This window comes from Pongo pygmaeus, chromosome 6 (genome assembly GCF_028885625.2).
Source record: "Pongo pygmaeus isolate AG05252 chromosome 6, NHGRI_mPonPyg2-v2.0_pri, whole genome shotgun sequence".
Classification (NCBI taxonomy): Eukaryota; Metazoa; Chordata; class Mammalia; order Primates; family Hominidae; genus Pongo; species Pongo pygmaeus.
Window position 1 is genome coordinate 100,942,494 of NC_072379.2, and position 27,474 is coordinate 100,969,967.

The 27,474-nt window shown below is 41.5% G+C and overlaps 1 protein-coding gene across 2 annotated transcripts in view; it reads right to left on the minus strand.

Moving 5' to 3' along the window:
- Positions 1-27,474, minus strand: part of CCDC146 (coiled-coil domain containing 146) — a 260,083-nt gene that overhangs the window by 47,863 nt on the left and 184,746 nt on the right. The window contains exons 3-4 of one of the 2 annotated variants that reach the window (XM_063667681.1): positions 8,888-8,970; positions 4,081-4,290 (exon numbers count right to left, since the gene is read on the minus strand). The exons of the other annotated variant lie outside the window; for it this stretch is intronic. Of the exons in view, the coding sequence (XP_063523751.1) occupies positions 4,081-4,290; positions 8,888-8,970 (293 nt within the window). The remainder of the gene's footprint in view (positions 1-4,080; positions 4,291-8,887; positions 8,971-27,474) is intronic. 2 annotated transcript variants of the gene reach the window in all.

A 27,474-nucleotide genomic window follows, 5' to 3' on the forward strand; every position in this document is an offset into this window, starting at 1 on the left:
GCTTCTCTTTGAGTAATGAGAAACACATTCAGAGAAACCTGTTCTAAGCTAGTTCTTCTAAGATATTTGTTGCCAAAGAAGAGCAAAGATTTTTTTTTTTTTTTAAGTTAAGGTAAAATCTGTTCTAGCTATGAGTTTTTCCTTGTGACTACTCCTGAGTACCTACATGCCTCTTCTGTCACATTCTAATTTTCTGGAATTCCAGATGTGTTGCTAAGATCATTCCTCCTTTCCTTTGTTACCAGATCTGTTGTTTCTTGCTTCCAACTTTGCTATCATCACTGGACCAAGAATGGAAAACAACTAATAAACCCTGAATGTGCAACAGGGACCACAGGAACCAGCCACGGGAGACTAAACAGTCACTAAGGTCAGGGTCACGTCAGGACAGCCTTGCACGTGTGCGGCCTGAGTGTTCCCACTCTCCATGTTCACAGTGCAACAGACAGTGCGAGCTCACCACAGCCTTGTTTCCCCCAACTGACCAAGACTGGTCAGAATGCGTCAGATTTCGCATGAAAGACATAACGTATATGCTGTCCAAATTTTAGGAATTACTAGAAAACAGGGAAACCCCAAAAGATAACACAGTCAAGGCAAGGAAGAGGTTGAAGAGAGTACTGAAAAATCTTTTCAAACTGTTTAGAGAGGTAAGTACTCCTGTTTTGTTTCAAAAAATAAGTTCAACAGTATTTAATTACTTTATTATTTATTTACAATGTATTAATTTAATTTTAAATAGATTACATATTATTTCCTGAACTGCATACTTATCAAGTCATAAATATTAATCCAGAAACAGAAACTACTGCAACATAGATTTAATTACTAACCAACTAACCAACCAGATAATTAGACTTATTAACATTAAAAGATTTATGTTATGTGAACATACACAAAAAAATTGACAAAATTACACAGTAAAATCCTTTCTCTAGAGTATTTGAACAATATGTTGTTCTTAGCAGTTGCCAATGATTCAGAAGTTCCTGAAGATATTGGGGTGGAGGAGTGCTAGTTATCTGGGCTTCTATTATCTAGACACTCAATAAGAGTTTGTTGTGCTGGTCTGACAAATATCATCTGTATATGTGGATGAATAGTTTTCTCTCATTAGCTTCATTTCTTTATTTTTATGTGGGGATGGAAATATCTACTTTTTCCAGGGGGAAGGAGATCAGTGGGAGGGTGTGGAGGGAATTGGTTTCTGTGTCATGTGCAGTCATGTGCTGCTTAACAATGGGAATATATTCTGAGAGATGTGTCGTTAGGCAACTTCATCATTGTGTGAACATTATGGAGTGCACTTACACAAACCTACATGGTGTAGCCTACTACACATCTAGGCTATGTGGTAAAGCCTACTGCACCTAGGCTATAGACCTGCATAGCAGGTTACCGGACTGAGTACTGTAGGCAATTGTAACACAATAAGTATTTGTGTATCTAAACAAAGAATACATGCAGTAAAAATATGGCATAAAAGATAAAAAATGGTACACCTGTCTAGGGCACTTACCATGAATGGAGGTTGCAGGACTGGAAGTTGCTCAGGGTGAGTCAGTGGGTGAGTGAGTGAGTGGTGAGTGAATGTGAAGACCTAGGATGTTACTTACACTACTGTGGACCTTATAAACACTGTACACTTAGGCTACATTTATAAAAAATATTTTTCTTTGATAATAAATTTACTGTAACTTTTTTATTTTACAAAATTTACTTTTTTCAGCTCTTGACTCATAACACAGCTTAAAATACAAACACAATGTAGAGCTGTGTAAAAATATTTTCTTCCTTTGTATTCTTATTATATAAGGTTTTTAATTAAATTTCTTTTTACTTTCACATTTTTGTTAAAAACAAAGACATACAGGAGTTCAAGACCACCCTGGCCAAGATGGTGAAATCCCGTCTCTACTAAAAATACAAAAATTAGCTGGGCGTGGTGGTGGGCACCTGTAATCCCAGCTACTCAGGAGGCTGAGGCAGAGAATTGCTTGAACCCAGGAAGCGAAGGTTGCAGTGAGCCAAAATTACGCCACTGCACTCCAGCCTGGGCGACAGAGCACGACTCTGTCTCAAAGCAAACAAACAACAACAACAACAATAACAAAAACAGACGTAAACACACACATTAGCCTAGGCCTACACAGGGTCAGCATCAAAGTCATTATTTTCTGCCTCCACATCTTGTCCCACGGGAAGGTATTTAGGAGCTGTTATCTCTATAACAATGCCTTTTTCTGGAATACCTCCTGAAGGACCTGCCTGAGGCTGTTTTACAGTTAATATTTTTTTCATAAGTAGAAAGAGTACACTCCAAAATAAAAATAAAATGTATTGAATAGTAAATACTAGGCAAAAGTAAATTTTCAGCTTCATTATAATGTTACGGGACCGCCACCATAGAGACAGTCCATTGTTAACTGAAACACCATTATGTGGTGCATGACTGTGATACTAAATATGTTAAGCCAATGAAATGCATAGCCCTTCATTCTTTACTGGTATTTCTTTTGGCATCACCATTACTTTTATGAAAATAAGCTTGTTAGTTCTTTAGCTGTTAATATTTGAGAATGCAAGGGAATCTTCTCAAGCTTAAGAATGATACATTATAAATTCAAAAAGAATACACACTAAACATTTCTGCAAATGTGCATTTTGAATGTTCTTATTCACCGCAGGTCAGTATGCATTGTCTCCTTCCCATCTCAGTGAATAATTTGCCTGTCTATACCTAAAGGGCAACAGTTCTGGTTTTTGTTTTTGTTTTTTTCTTTTGGCAGGAAAAGTTGGAAATTTTAAACAATTTAAATATCAACTGACTTACTTTCTTCTTACTCTTTCATGGAAATGTCAAGCATTCATATTTTCAATGCTAATGAACAACCACCAATTGTTTTAATTTCATTATTTTCTCAACTGAAAGAGCACTTACAGAGCACAGAAATAGCTGAGCTTTCTTTTTATAGATCTCACTGGTAAGCCTGAAACAAGTTTAGATTGAAAGACAAAAAAACCTCCAATTTTCCCCCCTGAATAGGATCTCTTGATTAAACTTACCTTCTTTATTCACACCCCACCCCCACCCACCACCAGTGAAAAAATAGGCCCCAAAGAGAGGATTTTAAACACAGGGCTTACAAGGTCTTCGAGAGGTTGCTCAAGTCACTTGCTTATCTCTAGGAAGGACTGAATTATATTTGCACTGTCAGAAGTCCACCTACTCTTAAAAATAGCCAGAGAAAGTTCTGCCACCTTAAATGGTAACAAACTCTAGGAGAAATGGTTTTGCTTTCTCTCCTGTACCCAGGCACAGCACACAGCACACCACAGCAGAAAACTTGAATTGCAATCATTTTCAAATTCAATGTAAATAGTATGACTTGCAGAACAAACTCCTCCAGTGACTTGCTACTCCATGGGGGGAATGTTAGAAGAGATTTTGAAAATAACATTTCCCGTTTTAGCACTTAATGTCTGCTTTAGTTCACTAAATGACGTCCTCTAAATTTGGATAAGTAAATGTGTCTTCCAAAAGGATATACCTTTTCTCCTTGATCCTGAGGAATAATCTAGTAGTAGGAGATGAAGTTTGCATATGTGGTCCTGTTGCTGCTCTCTTAGAAGAATAGAGTGAGCCAGATGAGATGTGACCCTTGGTTCATGGAGGCTTGTTTGGAAAATGCATGTGGGGAGAAGCACTCACCATGCAGATGCGTGCTCTGGTACTGCTATAGTCACGGGATGAGGGGCCACTGCCAGGGCAGGGGAAGGGCAAGGGAATGCTAATAACTGGTTTGGTGGAGTGTGTTCTTTGACTGCAGCTCTCAATGAGATGGCTTTCCTGACATGAAAAACACAGCAGGCATCTCTGTCACCTGAGCTTTTATTCGAGAAGTGTAACTTTCTTGTTCAGGGACTTCCCATTCCATTCTAAGGATTCAAGAGAACTAGGTTTGCAATCATCATCGTATTGCTATCTCCTACTCCTTCAATTACCTCCAACTTAATCTGATTTTTTTCTATTTATGAGGAAAAGACTTTTCAGTGTGCTGGAGAGAATTGTGCACTTACCTATTTAATCTGTACTGATTATGGAACTCTCTTTCCTTCACTGCATTATATTCATTTTGATACTTGAGAAGTTGTTCTCTCATTTTAGAGACCTCCGTGGAGAATGCTTCTGGAAAATTATCAGCTTGCTGCAGGTGAAACTGCTGCTGTTGTATTTGCTCAGTGAAACGTTTGGCGTTCTGTAGCAGTTGGACCTCTGACTCTTGTGTGCTGGGTTACATGAAAAACAGAGACTCATGTAATGAGACATGTACACCCTCGGTGGCTCCTGTGGGGGTCTAGTGAGGATAGCTGCTCCCCACTCCTCGGATCAGCTCAACTCTGTGACATTTTTGTGCCAAGTCAGTTGACCTTTCATGTCCATGAGTCCACATCTGTGGATTCAACCAACCACGAGGGAAAATTTTTGTTAAAAAATTGAGTCTGCTTCCGCTTTGTGGTATTCTCCTCCAAAACACCTAACACTGGTCTAAATATCAGAAAAATGCCAAACTGAGAAATGCTCTATAGAATACCCGACTAGCACTCTTAAAACTGTCAACATGGCCGGGCGCAGTGGCTCATGCCTGTAATCCCAGCACTTTGGGAGGCCGAGGCAGGCGGATCACAAGGTCAGGAGATCGAGACCATCCTGGCTAACACAGTGAAACCCTGTCTCTACTAAAAATACAAAAAATTAGCTGGGCATGGTGGCAGGCACCTGTAGTCCCAGCTACTCGGGAGGCTGAGGCAGGAGAATGGTGTGAACCCGGGAAGTGGAGCTTGCAGTGAGCCGAGATTGAGCCACTGCATTCCCGCCTGGGCGACAGAGTGAGACTCCGTCTCAAAAAAAAAAAAAAAAACCCTAAAAAACAAACAAACAAACAAAAAAACAAAAAATGTCAACGTGATTTTAAAAAACAAGGAAAGACTGAGAAATTGTCACAGAGATCAAGGAGAGATGAGGGCTAAATATAGTGGGGTATACTGCATTGGGTCCTGGAACAAAAAAAGAACATTAGTGGAAAAACTGTTGAAAATCTGGAGTTTAATTAATAGTAATATACGAATGTTAACTTCCTAGTTTTGATGGACCATGGTTATGTAAGATGCTCCCATTAGAGGAAAATGGGTGAAGGATAGATGGGAACTTCGTATATTATTTTTGCAACTTTTCTATGAATCTAAAATTATTCCAAAATAAAATGTTTACTTTAAAATTGTTTATTTACTGAACATGTACAGACTTTTGTCATGATTGCCTAAACAATACAGCATAACAACCATTTACATAGCATTTATATTGTATTAGGTATCACAAGCAATCTAGAAATGGTTTAAAGTATATAGGAGAATGTGATTAGGTTACATGCAAATACTATACCATTTTTTATCAGGGACTTGAGTATCCATGGATTTTGGTATCTGCAGGAGGTCCTGGAATCAATCCCCCAAGGATACCAAGAGATGACTGTACTATGCTAGGTGCAAGAGGTGAATAAGGCTTAGCTCCTAGCTTCAAGAATCTTATAATCTGGCAGATGGGGAGGAATATCAGATGACAAGTACTACCGCTGGTGTCCAGATCAAGACAGCAGGAGACAACAGAGAAAGGATCGCTCAATGGGAATGTGACATTTGCACTTGACTTTGAAGAATGATTATGACTTACTAGAAGGGGATAAATGATAGGGAAAGAGGAGGTTTTCCCTTGAACTCCCCAAACAACCCTAGCTCCCTTGAATTCTTGTAACAGAATTGTAGGAAAATCTCTCCCCACTTAGTGAACTAAGAAAAAACAGAAACTTTTCTAATGACACTTTATTAGGAAACTAAGAAGAGAAATTCCCATACACAATTATGAATATAAATAAATTTATAGATTTCTGATTCTAAGTTGGACACTGGTTAGAGCTGGACTTGAAGGTCACAGTAGAGGGAGATTCCTACAACCCCAGTTATATTCTATGACCTTGGCCCTATGTAGGGAAAAGGACTAAACATCTGTCAGAGGATGTAGAAAAAGGACATGGTGGAATCTCCAGTATCTTGTAGAACTCCTCTATGCTGCAAGCTAGCATCAGCAAGCATCAGCCCCAATCTTACCAGTAGATATGATTCCTATTTCCCAGAAACCCTTATATTAGCTACCTCCCCTATTTGAAGTAAGCCCTCACCACTTCCTGTTTTAGAGCCAGAGCTCTCTTTTGATGTGTGCTCCCCACCAACTGTCCTCACCAAGAGAAATCTTCAAGATCCAGCTCATTTGCAGACACACCCAATGACTTGATCAAGCCTAATCTCAACTGAAGTAACCTTGTGTCTGCCTCACCTTTGTGATATTCTCAATTCAGTACAGATACATCCATTTTCCCAGGTTTTATAATGTCATTTGCTCAATAGCATCTAGCAAAACATTTACTGGGACATAACACGTTCCAGGCATGATGTTAGGTACCAAATAGCTACAACAATAGTTACAATGATAACTCAAATAATTTTCATTAACGAAAGCTGGAATTATTCTCCTATAATTCAATTTCCATGTATGCTAATAAACTTTGTAAATCTAAAGTTATCTGATCTCTTTAATAGGTCAGGCTTCAGCTATTGAAATTGTAAGCTGTTGGACCAGGCTACAGTGCCTGTTTTTCCACAGAAAGGACAGGCTGGTAGGGTTCCAGCCAGAACACAAATCGTAACTTACCCACATGTACTTAAAACATGATACCAGTAGAAGAGACTTTAACAACTCTTATAACATGGTTTCTATGGAAGACTCACTCAGTTTCAGTTCAATATTTCCAGGCTATATCTGCCCAGCTGCAGTCCTAGCAGCACGAATGAAGAGTCTACTTCATATCTTTCCCACTCGCCAGGCATTGGGAGTAGGAGAGAATGGTGAGTGTTTGCAATGGCATTAGAGGGAACTAAGTGGTCAAGATGTAAAATGTGGGTAGCATAAGGGAAGTTAACTGTTTTGCAACACAACCTGGAAGAGGAAGAAATAATGCCATAGCTGAGGTCCTGCATTGCTACTTGTCACTAGGGGCCAGGGAGCTGAGTTGTGGGCCAAGGGAGGAGGAAGTTAAGTTAAAGCACCCTGCAAATCTCCACTGGGCTCTAGATAAGAGCTATCCAGGCTGGGCACTGTGGCTCACGCCTGTAATCCCAGCACTTTGGGAGGCCGAGGCGGGAGGATCACAAAGTCAGGAGATCGAGACCATCCTGGCTAACCCAGTGAAACCCCGTCTCTACTAAAAATACAAAAAAATTAGCCGGGTGTGGTGGCGGGCCCCTGTAGTCCTAGCTACTCAAGAGGCTGAGGCAGGAGAATGGCATGAACCCGGGAGGTGGAGCTTGCAGTGAGCCGAGACCAGGCCACTGCACTCCAGCCTGGGTGACAGAGGGAGACTCTGTCTAAAAAAAAAAAAGAAGAGCTATCCAGAGGGCAGGAAACTCTGATATTCCTTGTATCTGCAAAGAGGATCGGAGGGATGCCCAGAGAACTGCATGGCATTTCCTCTCAGTTAAGCAGTGTGAAGTATGTTGTAAAAGATTACTCCAGACTTTCCACTTAAAGTCTCAAAATTCCTGAGCCTTGAGAACTTTGAGAACACACTGGCTGGCGTGACCAGCTACAGGGGAATGGAACCTCCATTAGGTGTAGGGGTGAGGACTTGGCTTGGGCTTGAGGATGAGGAACCAAGGCTGGGGGCTTTGGAGGGGTGTGAGGAACCTGGGTGCCCTTGAAGTTTGCATAGGAATGCAGCTCTGCTCTTCTCCAAGTTGTTCACTCTTCCCTCATGCTTTTACCCTCAAAGTAGCCAAATATCTCTGGGCAAGATAAGAAGGAGAAGTGATTGGGAATTGCGGGGAGAGGATGGCTGGGGAGAGGCAGCATGGAGTTTCTATCTGTTGCTGTTGCTCCTTGGCTTTTGATGAAGACACGATGCAAGGCCATGAGACAAGATGGGGGAGAAGGAAAGAAAGAGGCTTGGGAGTGGTAAAGAATCACAGCACATTAGGGTTTTCCCTCTTTCTTCACTCCCCTGCCCTCTTAATTCCCAGTGACTAATAGCCAGTGCTCAGGCAGGCTTGCTGGACTCTTCTGTGGTAGCCTGTTCTTCTGACCTGTTGCTGAGTGGGACTTGCAAGGTGTAAGTAGCTTGTGATATGGGGAGGAGGTGAGAAGTAAAGACAGGGTCTCAGCAGACTCAGGCTGGGGTTGTTGGAGAATCTACACCTCTGAGTGATGAACAGACATGGGAGAAGAGTCCTGCAGGTGTGTCCTATGCAGAGACTGTCAGTGTCCCACCAGAATCCTCTTGCCCACCTGCAGCTTTAGGGGACAGTTACCATATGTACCAGCAGCACCTGTGTCCCTCTGCCTGAGAGCTGTCTCTGGCCATCAAAGTTTGCTTGGTTTGTCAAAGGGCAAGCTAGAAGTGCCAAGAGCTAATCTCCCTGGAAGTAATTTGTAATAAATGAGTGGTGGAAACTGGTGGGCAAATATTCCAGTTTCCCCACTCTTCAGTGGGAGAGTGCTGAGGTGAGCCACTCAGAGGCTCCTCTGTGAGGCTGAGCCCCAGTAGCCCATCATATAAACTTGCAGATGAACATGGCCCGCTCAAGGCTAGATTCCTTCCTTCCTAGCCGCACTTCCCCACTCTCTCACGATGCTTTCTCGTATCACTTCTCCAACTACCTGAACGCAAATCCTTGCCTCAGGGTCTGCTTATGGGGGAATGCAAATGAAGACAGGTCTCATCACCAGTAAGAAATTTAAAGATGATTAATCATGTCTCCATGTTGGTAAATTGCATACCTCATCACGGCGTCATGCAGCAAGGTATACTTGGCTTTTAACTCTGCCATTCTGGTTCCAGGAAGTTTTCCCATAGCATGTAACTAGCAAAGAGAACATAAGGTCACTGTTAATAACCATTCTCTTTAGGCTTAAGCAGGGGATGGAATGGATATATGGATATCTTATAAAATCCTCCATTAAACATTAGAGGATACATATGAGGCAATGTAGTGTCCTGGAAACATGCCGGGTGTTTGGAGAAAATAGTGCTAGTTCTATTCTGCCTCCAGTACATTCTGTGTCCTCAGGCAAGTCTTTTCATCTCCCTAGGCTGTTATTTCTTTGTCTGGAAATTGAGAGGATTGAGTTAAATTCTTCTAATTCTAAAAAAAATTTCAAGGTTTAACAAACAATCTGAGTAGTGTAGATTATATGTTGGCTATTTGTAAGTTGAGAAAATGAATGGTTATTGAACAGCTATTAGAGTATGTGTTGCCCATCAGTTATTTCATTCTTAAAAATGTTGTGAAATAAAGATTATCATCTCCATTTGAAACTAAAGTTTAGAAAAATGATTTGTTCAATGTTATAGAGCTAGTTAAAGGCAGGGTGAGAATTTAAACCCAAGTGGTTCAGCTCCAAAAGCCCACGGTCACTCCCCTGTACCGTGATGCCTTTGCCTCTGCTGTCAAAGAAGCATGGTAAGTTTTCCAATGCATAAAGACGTACTATTTATTCCCATTTTATTTCTAGTTAAAATGACTTTTGATCTGTTCTCTGAGTTAGGTGATAATTAGTTAACAGACATCATAAAACATCATCAGACACTGAAGTTTTACCATCCTAAAATCATAATGCAATGAGCATTTGTATTAGGTTTGACTTCAACTGCTAGTGACAGTATCAAAATAGAACTAAAGAGAATATTTGTGTTTTTCAACCCTGTTGTTCTTACATTTATTTATTTATTTATTACGGAGTCTCACTCTGTCGTCCAGGCTGGAATGCAGTGGTGTAATCTTGGCTCACTGCAACCTCTGCCTCCCGGGTTTAAGTGATCCTTGTGCCTCAGCCTCCCAAGTAGCTGGGACCACAGGGATGCACCACCATGCCCAGCTAATTTTTTGTATTTTTAGTAGGGATGGGGGTTCACCATGTTAGCCAGGCTGGTCTTGAACTCCTGACCTCAGGTGATCCACCTGCCTTGGCCTCCCAAAGTGCTGAAATTACAGGCGTCAAAGCCTGGCCCTTACCTCTAAAGTGTTTATTGAATTCATCCACGTTCCTCTCCCTTCCCTGATCCCACTGGCCCAAGTCTCATCATCTCTCGGACCATTACAAAACCTCCTAACTGCCCTTCTGCCGGGGAGATCTTTTTAAAAATTAGTCAAGGTTATGTTATGCTGGGTGCTCAAAACACTTCAAGTGGAATAAAATTCAAGACCCTTGGTATTCAAGACCTTGAGGTCCTGCTTGACCCCAACACCCCCACAGCCTCCTTTCACAACACCCTCTTTAAGCTCCCAGTGCTTCAGTGCTTCTGCCACACTGGCTGCCTTTGATTTCCACAGATGTATGAGTCTCTCTTTTTCTCCAGGGCCTCTGATTAGTCATTCCTCATTCCCCTCACTTCACTCCAAATATGAATTCATAAGAAGGCCTTCTCTGACTTCCAGATCTAAAGAAGATAACCACATGTATTGCTCCTACTGCTAAAGAATGCTGAGCTTCGTAACATAACATTACAATCTGTAAGAATAAATTTACTTACATTATTAAAAACATTTTTATACTTCCCCAGCTAGTATATAAGACCTATGAGGAAAGGGCCCAGATTACCTTGTCCTTCACTGTATCCTCAGCCAAATATTACTAGAATCCGAGGCACAGTATAGGTGCTAGGTAAATTGCTCATATTTGTTAGCAAATGAATGCAGCTATCAAAATGCAAAAGTCTGAGTCTATACAGTGGGGTTTCATGGTCTTTCTACCCACATCAGGGTAGAAAAATGTTAAATGCATTATGAAACCATTTCTTCTTTGTGAAAGTGTTGGGGATCTTTCATGAGGGCCATACTATCTGGTGCCAGGCCTGGCTTCCAATCCCTACAACCCTAATTATTTTTTTAATCTATGGATGAAATATGGTGAACAAGATCTTTAAGACCTTTGAGGATACTCTACCTATATCAAATATCTTAAAATCTATTCATATGCCACCTTAAATATAATTTATTTATAACTTTTTTTTCCCCCCCAGAGATGGATTATCGCTCTGTTGCCCAGGCTGGAGTACAGTGGCGCAATCCCGGCTCACTGCAACCTCTACCTCCCGAGTTCTAGCAATTCTCCTGCCTCAGCCTCCCAAGTGGGTGGGACTACAGGCACATGCCACCACACCTGGCTAATTTTTTGTATTTTAGTAGAGATGGGGTTTCACCGTGTTGCCCAGGCTGGTCTCGAACTCCTGAGATCAGGCAACCCACCTGCCTTGGCCTCCCAAAGTGTTAGGATTACAGGCGTGAGCCACTGCGCCCGGTCTATTTGTAACTTTTTAACTGTTGAGTTGCTGTTGGTAAGTCGACTTAGTGTTACATTTTACAGATATTTATTTTGGTTCTGCAGTATTTTTTAGCCAATATATTATTTATTTCCTGTTTCAAACATTTTCATTGGTTTCCCAAAGTGTACAGACCATAGTTACTATGGCTTTAAAATCTAATAAATTAAAAAAAAAAGCCTTTACAAATGGACACACTTAAAAGAGAAAAGCTGCTGGGAAAAGATTATGAAAAGGTAAATATGTGAGTGTGTGTTTGTATGTATATGTGTACAATGAAGACCAACTAGAGGCTAGCCTAGTAACTAGCTAACTAGCCATCTTCTGAAGGTAAACCACTGGGTAAGGTAATTGTGGACTCAAATATTCAAAAAAACAGATAGTATTTAGTTTTGTTCTTAAGCTAAAAAGACCATTACTTCCTACTTAATGCTCCCTGCATAATAAAAACAGAAATGAATATAACATAGCCTCTGCCTTAAGGTAGGTCAAAGTTTGAAGAGATAGATACAAAAAAAAAAAAATGACAGAATACTGAAACTACATTCTGTAGTTTTATTTTAAGCAAATGATTGTATTTAGCATTTTGCAATGTTTTAATATTTCAAGTTAAAGCAGGGGTTCCCAGCCCCTGGGCTTTAGGAACTGGGCTGCAGCGGGCAAGTGAGCATTACCACCTGAGCTCTGCCTCCTAAAAAATCAGCAGTGGCATTAGATTCTCACAGGAACATAAATCCCATTGTGAAATGTGCATGTGAGGGATCTAGGTTGTGCACTCCTTATGAGAATGTAATGCCTGATGATCTAACGGTGGAACAGTTCCATCCCAAAAGCATTCCTTCTGCCCCACGGAAAAACTGTCTTCCACGAAACTGATCCCTGGTGTCAAAAAGGTTGGGGGCTGCTGATTTAAAGCAAATAAGTAAAATTATAAATTACAGACCAATCCAGGGGGTGGGTGGGACTTCCAAAATGGTGAGATGAAGAGCTTGATGAATTCTCTCCTTCAAAGAAACATTGATTTGGCCGGGCACTGTGGCTCATATCTGTAATCCCAGCAGTTTAGGAGGCTGAGGTGGGCAGATCACCTGAGGTCGGGAGTTTGAGACCAGCCTGGCCAACATGATGAAACCCCATCTCTACTAAAAATACAAAAAAATTAGCTGGGCATGGTGGCGCATGCCTGTAGTCTGGAGAATTGCTTGAACTCCAGAGGCAGAGGTTGCAGTGAGCTGAGATCATGCCACTGCACTCCAACCTGGGTGACAGAGTGAGATTCTGTCTCAAAAAAAGAAAAAAAAAAAAAAAAAAAAAAAAAAGAAAAGAAGCATTGAAGCGTTGATTTAACTGGTCAAAATAATCTAAGACAACCATTTAAAGTCTCTGGAAATTGACCTAAGGTTATATAATAAATTGAGAAACACTTATTCAATAAAATCTACTGAAGGTCAGCAAGAAACTGTGGCATTTGAACCATGGGCTGCATCCATCCCTCTAGCTTCAGGTTTCAGAACTATTCTGGGCAGGCTTGCAGCCAGTGAGGTGCCCATGTCCCCTACTTTCCTATTGCTGAAGATCAGGATCTATCCCAGGTGAAGATCTAAGAAATGGTAGCACTCAGCACTCATCCTCCCCTTCTTCCCCATGGGCAGCTGTAGCTGTTCGGTAGTACCAGTACTCACTCCCTAATGTCCTGCTCTACAGGGAGACCCTGGGCAGGGCAAACAAAACAGATCAGAGTTCCCCATATCCCCAGCTCCTGCTCAGTAACACAGAGGCTCTAACCAGGTTGGGGGCTGAGCAAGCTGTGAGGACTTGCAGCTCTGCAGCCCTGCCTTTGACTTTATTTGGAACAGAGTGTAGGATATTCATGTCCCAGAGCAATGTAAAAAATAACAGACATAGAAAAACAGATATCATAAGGGCTAACAGAGTAGGGTAATAGTTTTGTGATGCTAATAGATGCAGACCAGCAGAAGTTTAACACAGAAATTGGGACAAGGGACAGTAAAAAAAATTCACACTTGATACTGGTGGTCCAGGAGACTGTGGAAAAGCCCACGGCTGTGACCACCCAAGATCAACCAGACAGGGTACTTCCAAGCTATCAGTCCCTGAGTTAAAAGTGGCAGATATATAAACTCCTCGAACTTCAAAAGTTGTTCCCAAGCCACACACAGACCCAATGGAAAAGGATGAAAACCTTACTGGCTCAGGGGGCTTAAGTGTGACCTCTGACCGATCAGTGACTGACCCAGGGCAACCCCCAGGAACTCAAGTTTAAAAACAAAAAAACAAGGAACAACCATCTAAGCAGAGACATCAGAGGCTGCCTACTGCGGGGGAAAAATATACCTCACAGTATTAGTCCAGCCAAGTCGCTAAACAAATAAATAGATGAACAACAATAACAAGAACAAAACAGCATCAATAAGCCGGGGAAGGATCAGAATCCAGAGTTGTTACAATATATGACCTAAAATGTCCAATTTTCAATGAAAAATTATGAGACATGCAAGGAAACAAGAAAGTATGACCCTATCCCACATAGTGAGATCCCCAGTCCCTTTTTGCACGGAAAAAAAAAAACAAACAGGCAGAAACTTTCTCAGGGAGGATGCAGATGTTAGATTTAACAAAGACTTCAAAGAAAATATTATAAATATGTTTGAAGAATGAAAGAAACCATGTTTAAAAAATTAAAGGAGAATATGATGACAATGCATCAAATAGAGATTGGCAATAAGAAGAAATTTTTAAGGAGCTACACTGAAATTCCTAAGTAGAAAATCATAATTGAAAAATTCACTGGAGGAGTTCAACAGTAGATTTGAGCAAGCAGAAGAATCAGTAAACTTGTAGATCAGTAGAGAAGGCAGTAGTGCCCACTTATTCATGGCAGATGTGCTCCAAGACCCCAGGAGGATCCCTGAATGGATAGTACCAAACCCACTTATGCTAGGCACAAATTTATTTTCCCTTCTTCACAATTCACAGATAAAATTTGTTCTTACTGTAGATCTTAGCAATCTCAGCAAACTTTTTTTTCTTTCCTTATTAAATTGAGAACTTTCACTTTTTCAGTTAAAGAAAGCACTTTATGGCTTCTCTTTGGCGTATCCAAATTGCCACTATCACTGTTCTTGTGCTTTGGGGCCATTATTAAGTAAAATAAGGGTTACTTGAACACAAGCACAGCAATCCTGCAACAGTGGACCTGGTAACTAAGACAGGCACTAAGTGATTAATGGGTGGGTAGCATACACAGTGTGTACATGCTGGACAAAGGGATGATTTCAGGTGGGATGGAGTGGGACCATGAGAGATTTTATCACACTACTCAGAATAGCATGCAATTTAAACTTATGGATTGTTTACTTCTGGAATTTTCCACTTAATGTTTTTGGACCATAGTTGACCACGGATACCTGAAACCGCAGAACATAAAATTGCAGATGGCGGGGGGACTGCTGTATATAATTTGAATAACAGAGAGAAAAAGCATGAAGACACACAAACAGATTGTCACAGAAATGGAGAACATTAAGCCCACTAAATTACATGTAATGGGAGAACTACAGAAAAAGAGAACAGAAAACATACTTAAATAAAAAAAATTGCAAATGGGATAAAAACATATTCAGGAGCTCAAAGAATCCCAAGTAGAATCAACAAAAAGATATTCACATTCAGATACATCACAAACTGCTGAAAGCCAAAGATAAAGATAAACCTCCAAAGCAGCAAAAAACAAAACAAAAAACCCCAGCTTATTATGTACAAGGGAATCACAGTAAGAGTAACTTCTCATCTAAAATAATGGAAGGCAGAAGGCAGTGGCTGACACATTTAAAGTGAAGAAAAAACAGACACACACACACACACACACACACACACCTGTCAACCAAAAATCCTATATCCATCAAAAATATCTTTCAAATAGGAAGAGGAAATAAAGACATTCCGATATAAACCAAAATAGAGAAAATCATTGCTGGCACACCTGCCTTATAAGAAATAATAAAGTAAGCTCTTCATGCTGGAAAGAAGGAAGAATAACTCAAATCCACGTGAAAAAACAAAGAGCGTACTCAGTTGAATTGAAGGCATATGCTCATATAAAAGCTTGGACACGAATATGGCAGCATCATTCATAGTAGCAAAAAAAAAAAAAAAGAAACAACCTACATGTCCATCAATTGACAAATGAACAAACAAAATATATATCCATAGGATGGACTATTCAGTCATAAAAAGGAATGGAGTCTTGATACCTGCTGTAACATGGATGAACTTTGAAATCTATATGCTAAGTGAAAGAGGCAAGACACCAAAGGCCACATATTGTGTTATTCATTTATATGAAATATCCATAGTGGGCAGATCTTTGGAGACAGAAAGTTGATTTAGTAGTTTCCTACACATAAGACAACTGGTGGGAGGGGAATGACTTTTAATGGGCACAAGGTTTCTTTGGTGTGACGGAAATATTCTACAATTAGGCCATGATTATACAACTCTGTATATATACTAAAAGCCATTAAAAACACTTTAAAAGAGTGATTTTTATGGTAAACTCAAGAAAACTTAATTTTAATGTCAATTATATTAGAAATCAATTTTCTGTGTAAAAGAGATACAATTGTAAAATCAAATTAGTGAAAACACTACAAAGTTAAAATTGAATTGCAAATACAAGTATTAACTCATGCTTAAAATTTTTTTTCCTAGCTTTGTCCATTAAATAGCCTAGACTGCACACCTACAACTGTCTGATCTTTGACAAACCTGACAAAAACAAGCAATGCGCAAAGGACTCCCTATTCAATAAATGGTCCTGGGGTAACCGGATAGCCATATGCAGAAGATTGAAACTGGACCCCTTCCTTACACCATACATAAAAATTAACTCAAGATGGATTAAAGACTTAAATGTAAAACCTAAAACTGTAATAATCCTGGAAGACAGCCTAGGCAATGCCATTCAGGACATAGACACAGGCAAAAATTTAATGATGAGGACACCAAAAGCAATTACAACAAAAACAAAAATTGGCAAATGGGATCTAATTAAACTAAAGAGTTTCTGCACAGCAAAAGAAACTATCAACAGAGTAAATGACCTACAGGATGGGAAAAATTTTTGCAAACTATGCATCCAACAAAGCTCTAATATCCAGCATCTATAAGGAATGTAAATTTACGAGAAAAAGCCAAACAACCCTACTAAAAAGTGAGCAAAGGAAATGAACACTTTTCAAAAGAAGACATACATGTGGCCAATGCCAACAATTTTATGAAAAAAAGCTCAACATCACTGACTATTAGAGAAATGCAAATCAAAACTACAATGAGACACCATCTCACACCAGTCACAATGGCTACTATTGGTTGGCGGAGGGAGAGCATTAGGAAAAATAGCTAATGCATTCTGGGCTTAATACCTAGGTGATGGGTTGGTAGGTGCAGCAAACCGCCATGGCACACATTTACCTATGTAACAAACCTGCACCTCCTGCATATGTATCCCAGAACTAAAAATAAAAATCTTTTAAAAGTCAAAAAACAGATGTTGGTGAGGTTGTGGAGAAAAAGGAATGCTTATACACTGTTGGTGGGAGTGTAAATATTTTAGCCATTGTGGAAGACAGTGGCAATTCCTCAAAGATCTAAAGACAGAAATACCATTTGATCTAGCAATCCCATTAATGAGTATATACCCAAAGGAATATAAATTATTCTATTATAAAGACACATCCATGCGTATGTTCATTGCAGCACTGTTCACAATAGTAAAGACATGGAATCAACCTAAATGTCCATCAATGACAGACTGGATGAAGAAAATGTGGTACATATACACCATGGAACACTATGCAGCCATAAAAAGAATGAGATCATGTCCTTTGCAGGGTCATGGATGGAGCTGGAGGCCATTATCCTTAGCAAACTAACACAGGGGCAGAGAATCAAATACCACATGTTCTCACTTATAAGTGGGAGCTAAATGATGAAAACATATGGACACATAGAGGGAAACAACACACACTGGGGCCTGTCAGAAGGTGGAAGGGAGGAGAAGGGAGAGGATCAGGAAAAACTACTAATAGGTACTAGGCTTAATACCTGGGTGATGAAATAATCTGTACAACAAACCTCCATGATGCAAGTTTACCTGTGTAACAAACCTGCACTTGTACCACTAAACTTAAAGGTTAAAAAATATATAATGGTCTAGAAACAATGCCACATTAACAACAATGAGCACCCCTAATACATTTTGGTCTTTAATCTTATTTCCCACTAAAAGGAAGCAGCAAGTGTTATAAATGGTTGATTTCAGGTCTGGTACAGGGAAGACACAAAGTGAAGCTGAGGCATCTTGTTAAGCCAGAAAGCAAGAACTGTCCATAGAAGATGATCTTATTTTACATATGAGTATGTGAATATATAGAGATCCAGAAGGATAAGAACTAAGATGTTAAAATGATGTGCTCTGGGTAGTAAGAATGTGCTGCTTTTATGTTTTTATTTTTGCTTGCCTGTGTTTTCTAATTTTTCCAATATGTATTACTTTTAATAACAAAAGGCTATTAAAAATGTGCTTGCAGACTATCGCTGTAAACAAGAGGGAATTAGAGCAGAATTTAGAGAGAATTGGAATTTAGAGAGTACTGTGATCAGGTCCTAGTGGTAGATATAGGCAGATTCTAGCTCTGACTTAGTGAATGCTCAACTGTATTTTCCCATCTTTAACAGCAATGGTGGCTGGGCGCGGTGGCTCACGCCTGTAATCCCAGCACTTTGGGAGGCCGAGGCAGGCAGATCACGAGGTCAGGAGATCGAGACCATCCTGGCTAACATGGTGAAACCCCGTCTCTACTAAAAATACAAAAAATTAGCCGGGCGTGGTGGCGGGCGCCTATAGTCCCAGCTACTCGGGAGACTGAGGCAGGAGAATGGCATGAACCCAGGAGGTGGAGCCTGCAGTGAGCTGAGATTGCACCACTGCGCTCCAGCCTAGGCGACAGAGCAAGACTCTGTCTCAGAAAAAAAAAAAAAAAAAAAAACAGCAATGGTTTGAAGCCTAATTTTAGGTGGGCCAAGGATACATGTTGGCTAGTTTTATGGCCACAGAAAAGCAGGAAAACTACAGAGGTTTTCTTTCCTATTTTCTGTCTCTATCATTCTGCTGGCCTTTGGTGCCTTACAAACCTGCAAAGAAAGCTGACAGGGTAAAACACCTGATATGTTCTTGCAGTTTCTACATAAATTGGAAAAGGTAAAGTCATAGATGTTCAGAATGTTAGTTGATAAACTTTGTTATTTCAGTCTCCTCTAAAAAAAAAACTCTCTTAAAAAAACTAAACTGTGGAGAATAGATTTTAGCTGCCTTAAACATAAAAAATCATAATATAGATATCAACATTCATCAAAAAGTGACTTTTCTGTGAAATTATAAACTGTCTCTTTAAGCAGGTCAATCTAAGTTCTACCAGATAAAAATGCTTCACTCATAAACAATATCATACATGGAAAATGGTTGCATTTTCACATTGCATGATACAAGTAGGTACAGAACTCAAGTTTGTCATGTTTCAAAAATGTAGAATCTAAGAAATATAGCACAAAGTTCAATCTTAAATTGTCAAAGAGCATACACAATGAAAGGTTAGATATAATGTCATAAGTTCATAAATATGATTTCACAATAGATTCTGTGTTACTGAATTGCCCTGCTGGCAATTATGTGACTGGAAGGAAACATTTACTCTAGAGATAAAGTTTAAAAAGAGTTCATGATTCATGGATGACATGTAATAATATGGAAAAAATTTCAAAAATGGAAATTCTAGGACATTTCAAGAAAGTAATAGCTCAGTAAGAGCTTTCACCAAGTGAGTTTATCTGGAAGGGGGTCAGCATGAGGAAACAATTAGGTGTTTGCGTGGGTGTGTGCAGGGAACCTGGATTTGTCCAAGGTGATCATAGCTATTTGCCTACCCTGTTCTTGTGACTTCTTTGACATTACCAAGTGGGTTGGCTTCATTCTGGGAAATGGCTGGCATGCTTTGGAATGTAATATAAATGTGAAAGCATAAATGGTTACCACTCTTATCTCCCTTTCGCCTGCTCCCCTCTCACTGCTGGAAATAAACAACACAGCCATTTGAAGTAGTTTCCAAATGCATTGAGCTCTCAACACTGCTTCCTTTGACTTTTCTCATAGGTTATCTCAAGCTTTAGCTTTCTCACACACCTAACTCATTCACAGAAAATATTAGGCCACATATTCCTTTTCTCCTCCACCTGTGCTTTCAAATATATGCTCTCCTACCTTTTCCTAGGCATTGAGTCATCAGGGATAGCTTCTCTCCTTTTAATCTCTACTCCTTCCTCTTTTTTTTTGAGATGAAGTTTCGCTCTTGTTGCCTAGGCTGGTGTGCAATGGCGCAATCTCAGCTCACTGCAACCTCCGCCTCCCGGGTTCAAGCGATTCTCCTGCCTCAGCCTCCTGAGTAGCTGGGATTACAGGTGCCCACCACCATGCCCAGCTAATTTTTGTATATTTAGTAGAGACAGGGTTTCACCATGCTGACCAGGCTTGTCTTGAACGTCTGACGTCAGGTGATCCACCCACCTCGGCCTCCCAAAGTGTTGGGATTACAGGTGTGAGCCACTGCGCCCGGCCCTACTTCTTTTTTACTGGCTAGCATAGTCTAGTAGTCAAGTATATCACAAGTCAAGTGGATTTTGTTTTGAATTATAGCTCTGCTAGTTTTTTTTGTTTTGTTTTGTTTTAAGGCAAGGTCTTGCTCTGTTGCCCAGGCTGGGGTACAGTGGTGTAATCATAAATCACTGCAGCCTCGAACTCCTGTGGCTCAAGCGATACTCCTGCCTCAGCCTCCCAAGTAGTTAGGACTACAAGTGTGCATCACCATGCCCCGCTAGGTTTTCTTAAAATATTTTGTAGAGATGCAGTCTCACTACGTCACCCAGGCTGGTCTTGAACTTCTGGTCTCAGGCAATCCTTCTGCTTTGGTCTCCCCAAAAGTGATGGGATTACAGGTGTGAGCCACCATGCCTGGCCAGCTTTGCTATTTTTTAAAACTATGTAACTTGAAGTGATATTTAACTAGTCCTTGCCTCAGTCTCTTCAGTTGTAAGAGAAAAAATGAATCAATGTACATATGTAGTATAGTATCTTACTGCACAAATACAGTCTTAATCAGTGTTAGCTATTTCATTATAATCATTATCATTATCTTCAACCTATAAATTTGCTCATCTCTCTCATTTCAAAAACAAACAAGACAAAATCCACCTTGGGCATAGTGCTCCCATTTAATTACCTTCTTTCTCTCCTTGACTTTTCATTTCAATTCTTCTCAAAAGAGTAGTCTCTGCTCTGTCCCTTCATTTCCTCCCCTTTCATCACTCACCAACCTGTAGTAACCAGACTGCCAGTACACTATAAATTAGTAAACTGACTGAGGACTTCCTCACTTGTCTTCCTTGAGTCTGTCCTGCACGCTGCCAGCAGAATGCTCCATCAAAACACAATTCTCACCTTGCTTTAGACCCTTCAAAGGACCTCATCGCCTTCAGAATTAAGTCTAGGCTCCTCAACATGGTATACAAGGGTCTTTATTATCTGGTAGCTGCCGCCTCCTCCAAACCTGTCTCCTCCCTCTCTTTATCTCCCATGATGCTTTCGGTTCTGTAATAGCAACTACAATTCTTATGGTAGGTAGAATAATCCCCTGCATCCCCCAGGATGTGCATGTCCTAATCCCTGGAACCTGTGGATGGCTTTCTTCACATGACAAAAGAGACTTTGCAAATATGATTAAGAATGGCCCCTTGAGATGGGGAGATTATTGTGGATTAACCAGGTGAGCCCAATCCAATCATGTGAGTACTTGAAAGCAGAGAATTGTTCCTGGCTGGATTTGAGACATGAAATGAAAGGAGAAGGAGGAAAGATCTGAAATATGAGAAGGACTTGACCCACTGTTGCTGACTATGGAGGAAGGCAGTCATGAGTCAAGGAACGTAGGTGGCTTCCAGAAGCTGGAAAAGGCAAGCAACTAAATGCTCCCCTGGAGTCTCCAGAAAGGAATGTAGCCATGATTACACCTTGATTTTAGCCAGCTGAGGCTCAGGTTGGACTTCTGACCTACAGAATTATTAGATGATAAATTTGTGTTTAAGCCACTAAGTTTGTGGTAATTTGTTATGGCAGCAACAGAAAACTAATACAGTTCCTAAACCATACCATGTTTTTACATGTTATTTCTACCTATCTGCAATTTCTTTTCTCTCTTATCTACTTGGAACACTCCTATTACTCCTATTCTTCCTTTAAAGCATCTCAGTGGTCACCACCTGTGGCTCCTTCAAGTGACACCTCCAGGTAGAATCGATTAGTTCTCCCTACTGCTGCTGTATTTTCAGATGCTTCTATTATTGCACACATTGTACACTGTGGTCAACATGTTTAAACATTTACCCCCCCATTAGACTGTGCACTCCTTGATGACAGGAACCCTGCTCTATTCATCTTTGAGTCCTCACACATAATTTGACATCCTATAAGTGTTTAATAATTTCCATTAACTGTTGTTGATCTAAGCTTATCTTAAAACCAATGATGCAGTTAAAAGAATTCATGTTTATTCACTCACTTCCACTGCAATTTATCTGTCACATAAGGCAAATGTAAGAGATGGAGCAGAGCAAGGTAATTTGGCCTGTCCATAGGCCTGGAAGAGCAAAGTGTGCCTTACAAAACTAGCTGTCTTGCTCACAGCTCTTCTGCCTTCTGTGTGGTTGGCAAGGTTCACAGGATGAGCAGAGAACTCTGGGACTGTTCTCTCACAGCTGTTTGTTCCTTCTTTGGTGGCCACCACAGGAATGTGAGGGGGAGGTCAAAGGAGGCAAACGGGGCCTCCCAAGAGTTAAGGGAGCAAATGCGATGGGCAAGGTGGGTGAGTAATGCAGGTGCTTAGCCACATGTATGACTTCAAAGTTGCAATAATTTTAAGATAAATAAATAAAAAGCGTGCCTAAACACATCCATGCCAATAAGTGTCATTCCCTTTAAGGCACCCACATTTGTCCTAGTGAAACTGCAGTTGCTTAGACCTTTAACAATCATTTAACCCATGTTTAAAATTATTTCCTCTCTACCTCCAAGGATCCTGGGGGGAGATGGTAGCAGGTTGGAGTGGCTGTGAGCCCAAGAGGCAGGAAATGAGCCAGACTGAAACCCATATGCCTCCGTCAGAACTTCAAAGACTGAACCAATGGTAAGAGCAAAGAACCTAACAGGGCCAAAGCCGTGAAGCGTATTCACATAAGGATCAGAACACAGTTGGAGTCAGGAAACAGAGCCAGGATAAAACCACTAGAATAAAGTCACAAAACATTAACCAGAAGAGGCAGGGAGTGGCCTGGGTACCAGAAGGAATTCTGTTGCAAGATGTGACAGACTAATCAGTGTTTAATCCTTCCTAGGCAGAGGCTCCACCACCAGTGCACCTGTAAAGGCCTGGAGTGGGCTCAGGCAGTGAGAAACTGGAAATGGAGCCTGGGGCCTTAGAGACCAGAGCATCTCTCCTACAAGGGCTACACATGTATGAAGAAGATGTCCATAGCTGGTCATTTGTTACTTCACTTTGTTGATCACAGACAAAAGCCACTTCCCTGACCTTGTCCTAAGGGGCTGTCATTGTAAATGTGGGTGAGCCCAGAGAACAGTGGGCTGGATCCCTGGGTTTGGCTGCTTTCTATGCTGCCAAGTAGTAGTGGACACCCACCTTTCAGGACCCCTTTTATGTGCTGAGAGCACCTCCCTTCTTAGCTGTCTGTCAGTATACCCCAGCTCTAGGCTGCAAGACTTCAGTGTGGGGACAGAGGTGCTCCCCACAACAAAATCTGGGACCTCTGGTACCCCACCTTCATGTTTTGAAGATGCTGTTTCACCCAGCATTCTTTCCAGTATTCATCAGTAATAGTGCATTTAGCATGGAGGCATCCCCGAGCGCCCTTCACTTCCCTTTCTGCCAGGCAGATTGTGATGAACAGTGAAGCCTTTCACGGCTACTCACAGAAGTAGTCTTTAAAAAAGAACAAGAACTCAAAATTGCAACTTGAACTTCCCCACTGATACCACAAAATGGAACTTGGGAGCAGAATATGAGGATGTTTGAGTTCTACTCTTGCTAATTCACTGGTAAGGGGGCTTGAAATCCTGGCCGCATATTTAGACAAGTCTACTCTGTTAAATTATTTCCCAAGTACTTTATTCTTTTTGATTCTGTTGCAAATGAAATCTTCCCCTCAATTTCATTTTTTGGCTCATTTATTGCTAGTGTATAGAAGCCATTCAGTTTTGTTCGCTGAAATTCTCATTTGTCATGTAAATGCAGGGCAAACCTCAGAACTCAGGTATGAACCCTTTTATGTTTTCTGCAAGTGTTTCATTTTGGGCAGAATATCTTTGGCTCTTTTGTTCACTTGATAGATCCTGAGCATCTAGAACACTGCCTGACACTCAGGTACTTGAAAATGTTGAATGAATCAGGCCACCATCTCTCATGCATTCCTCCATGAGAGCACTTATCTTTATGTGTTGAAATCATGCTCACATGTCTGTCCATCAGATGGGAAGTGCTCTGAAGCCAGGGATCATTCTAGTGTCCTAAGAACCCTGCACGGTACATGTCACACACCAGGTGCTCAGCACATGCCTGAAGACTCTATGGCTGTGTATCAGGGTGGGGGTGCAGCATGAAGGGTTGAGCATATCACCAAAGGAAATCTCAATGTGTGGTGTTCCCTTTCCACATCCACATGTGATTTGGGCCACTCATAGAACTAATACCAGCAGATTAAACAGTATGTATATGTGCATGCCTGTGTATGAAGGAAAAAGAACATAAATTTGATATTTATCATGGGTCATATGGACTGGTTGACTGTACGTAGAATACACACTTGCTATACAGTTTGGAATGGATATTAAAAGCCTTTGAATTGAAAACTTGTCAAACATTTCCTCCTGACACTTCTACCCAGGCAAAGTCAATGATGTGGTCTGGATCTGTGTCCCTGTCAAAAATCTCATGTTGAATTCTAATACCCAGTGTTGGAAGTAGAGTCTGATGGGAGGTGACTGGATCATGGGGGTGAATCTTTTATGAATGGTATAGCACTGTCCGCTTGCTGCTGTCTCGTGATAGAGTTCTCATGAGATCTGGTTGGTTTAAATTGTGTAGCACCTCCCTCTCCTCTCTCTCTTGCTTGTGTTCCTGCCTGGTAAGATGCCTGCTCCTGCTTTGCCTTCCACCATGAGTAAAAGCTCCCTGAGGTCTTCCCAGAAGCAGATGCCTCCATGCTTCCTGTACAGCCTGTGGAACCATAAGCCAATTAAACCTCTTTTCTTTGTAAGTTACCCAGTCTCAAGTATTTCCTTATAGCAATGGAATCTGGACTAATACAGTCTGCAACTCAATGTGATCTGCCTCCAACAACAACACAACTCAGCCTATAGTTACTCAACAGAAATCACTTCAGTAGATTGGTGGGCCAAATTTAAGTATCAAAGAGATTCAAATCCCTGAGTAAAGCAGAAAATTCAACACCTGAGTATTAGAATCCTAACAAACACTTTTTGGTGAGCAAAAGAATAGAAGTTTAAAGATAACTAAATGGGTATTATAAAGTGTTGCAGGAAGTCAGGGACCCCAAACGGAGGGACTGGCTGAAGCCACGGCAGAAGAACATAAATTGTGAAGATTTCATGGACATTTATCAATTCCCCAATCAATACTCTTATAATTTCCTATGCCTGTCTTTACTTTAATCTCTTAATCCCGTCATCTTCGTAAGCTGAGGATGTATGTCACCTCAGGACCCTGTGATGATTGCATTATCTGTACAAATTGTTTGTAAAACATGTGTGTTTGAACAATATGAAATCTGGGCATCCTAAAAGAACAGGATAACAGTGAATTTCAGGGAGCAAGGAAGATAACCATAAGGCCTGACTGCCTGCAGGGCCGGGCAGAAGAGTCATATTTCTCTTCTTGCAAAAGCAAACAGGAGAATTATCACTGAATTCTTTTTCTTAATGAGGAACAGCCCTGGGAAAATAAATGCATTCCAAGGGGGAGGCCTCTAAAATGGCTGCTCTGGGAGTGTCTGTCTTATGCAGTTGTAGATATGGGATGAAATATGCCCTGGTCTCCTGCAGTGCCCCCAGGCTTGCTAGGGTTAGGAAATTCCAGCCTGGCCAATTCTAGTCAGACAGGTTGTCTGCTCTTGTACCCTGTTTCCTGTTAAGATGTTTATCGGGGGAGGAGCCAAGATGGCCGAATAGGAACAGCTCCGGTCTACAGCTCCCAGCGCGAGCGACGCAGAAGACGGGTGATTTCTGCATTTCCATCTGAGGTACCGTGTTCATCTCACTAGGGAGTGCCAGACAGTGGGCGCAGGTCAGTGGGTGAGCGCACTGTGCGCCAGCCGAAGCAGGGGCAAGGCATTGCCTCACTCGGGAAGCGCAAGGGGTCAGGGAGTTCCCCTTCCAGGGGTGACAGACGGCACCTGGAAAATCGGGCCACTCCCACCCGAATACTGTGCTTTTCCGACGGGCTTAGGAACCGGTGCCCCAGGAGAGTATAGCCCGCACCTGGCTCAGAGGGTCCTACGCCCACGGAGTCCCGCTGATTGCTAGCACAGCAGTCTGAGATCAAACAGCAAGTCGGCAGCGAGGCTGGGGGAGGGGCGCCCGCCATTGCCCAGGCTCGCTTACATAACAAAGCAGCCTGGAAGCTTGAACTGGGTGGAGCCCACCACAGCTCAAGGAGGCCTGCCTGCCTCTGTAGGCTCCACCTCTGGGGGCAGGGCACAGACAAACAAAAAGACAGCAGTAACCTCTGCAGACTTAAATGTCCCTGTCTGACAGCTGTGAGGAGAGCAGTGGTTCTCCCAGCACGCAGCTGGAGATCTGAGAACCGGCTGACTGCCTCCTCAAGTGGGTCCCTGACCCCTGACCCCCGAGCAGCCTAACTGGGAGGCACCCCCCAGCAGGGGCAGACTGACACCTCACAGGGCCGGCCAGGTACTCCAACAGACCTGCAGCTGAGGGTTCTGTCTGTTAGAAGGAAAACTAACAGAAAGGACATCCACACCAAAAACCCATCTGTACATCACCATCATCAAAGACCAAAAGTACATAAAACCACAAAGATGGGGAAAAAACAGAGCAGAAAAACTGGAAACTCTAAAAAGCAGAGTACCTCTCCTCCTCCAAAGGAACGCAGTTCCTCACCAGCAACGGAACAAAGCTGGACGGAGAATGACTTTGACGAGCTGAGAGAAGAAGGCTTCAGACGATCAAATTACTCCGAGCTACGGGAGGATATTCAAACCAAAGGCAAAGAAGTTGAAAACTTTGAAAAAAATTTAGAAGAATGTATAACTAGAATAACCAATACAGAGAAGTGCTTAAAGGAGCTGATGGAGCTGAAAACCAAGGCTCGAGAACTACGTGAAGAATGCAGAAGCCTCAGGAGCCGATGCGATCAAATGGAAGAAAGGGTATCAGCCCTGGAAGATGAAATGAATGAAATGAAGCGAAAAGGGAAGTCTAGAGAAAAAAGAATAAAAAGAAATGAGCAAAGCCTCCAAGAAATGTGGGACTATGTGAAAAGACCAAATCTACGTCTGATTGGTGTACCTGAAAGTGACGGGGAGAATGGAAACAAGTTGGAAAACACTCTGCAGGATATTATCCAGGAGAACTTCCCCAATCTAGCAAGGCAGGCCAACATTCAGATTCAGGAAATACAGAGAACGCCACAAAGATACTCCTCGAGAAGAGCAACTCCAAGACACATAATTGTCAGATTCACCAAAGTTGAAATGAAGGAAAAAATGTTAAGGGCAGCCAGAGAGAAAGGTCGGGTTACCATCAAAGGGAAGCCCATCAGACTAACAGCAGATCTCTCGGCAGAAACCCTACAAGCCAGAAGAGAGT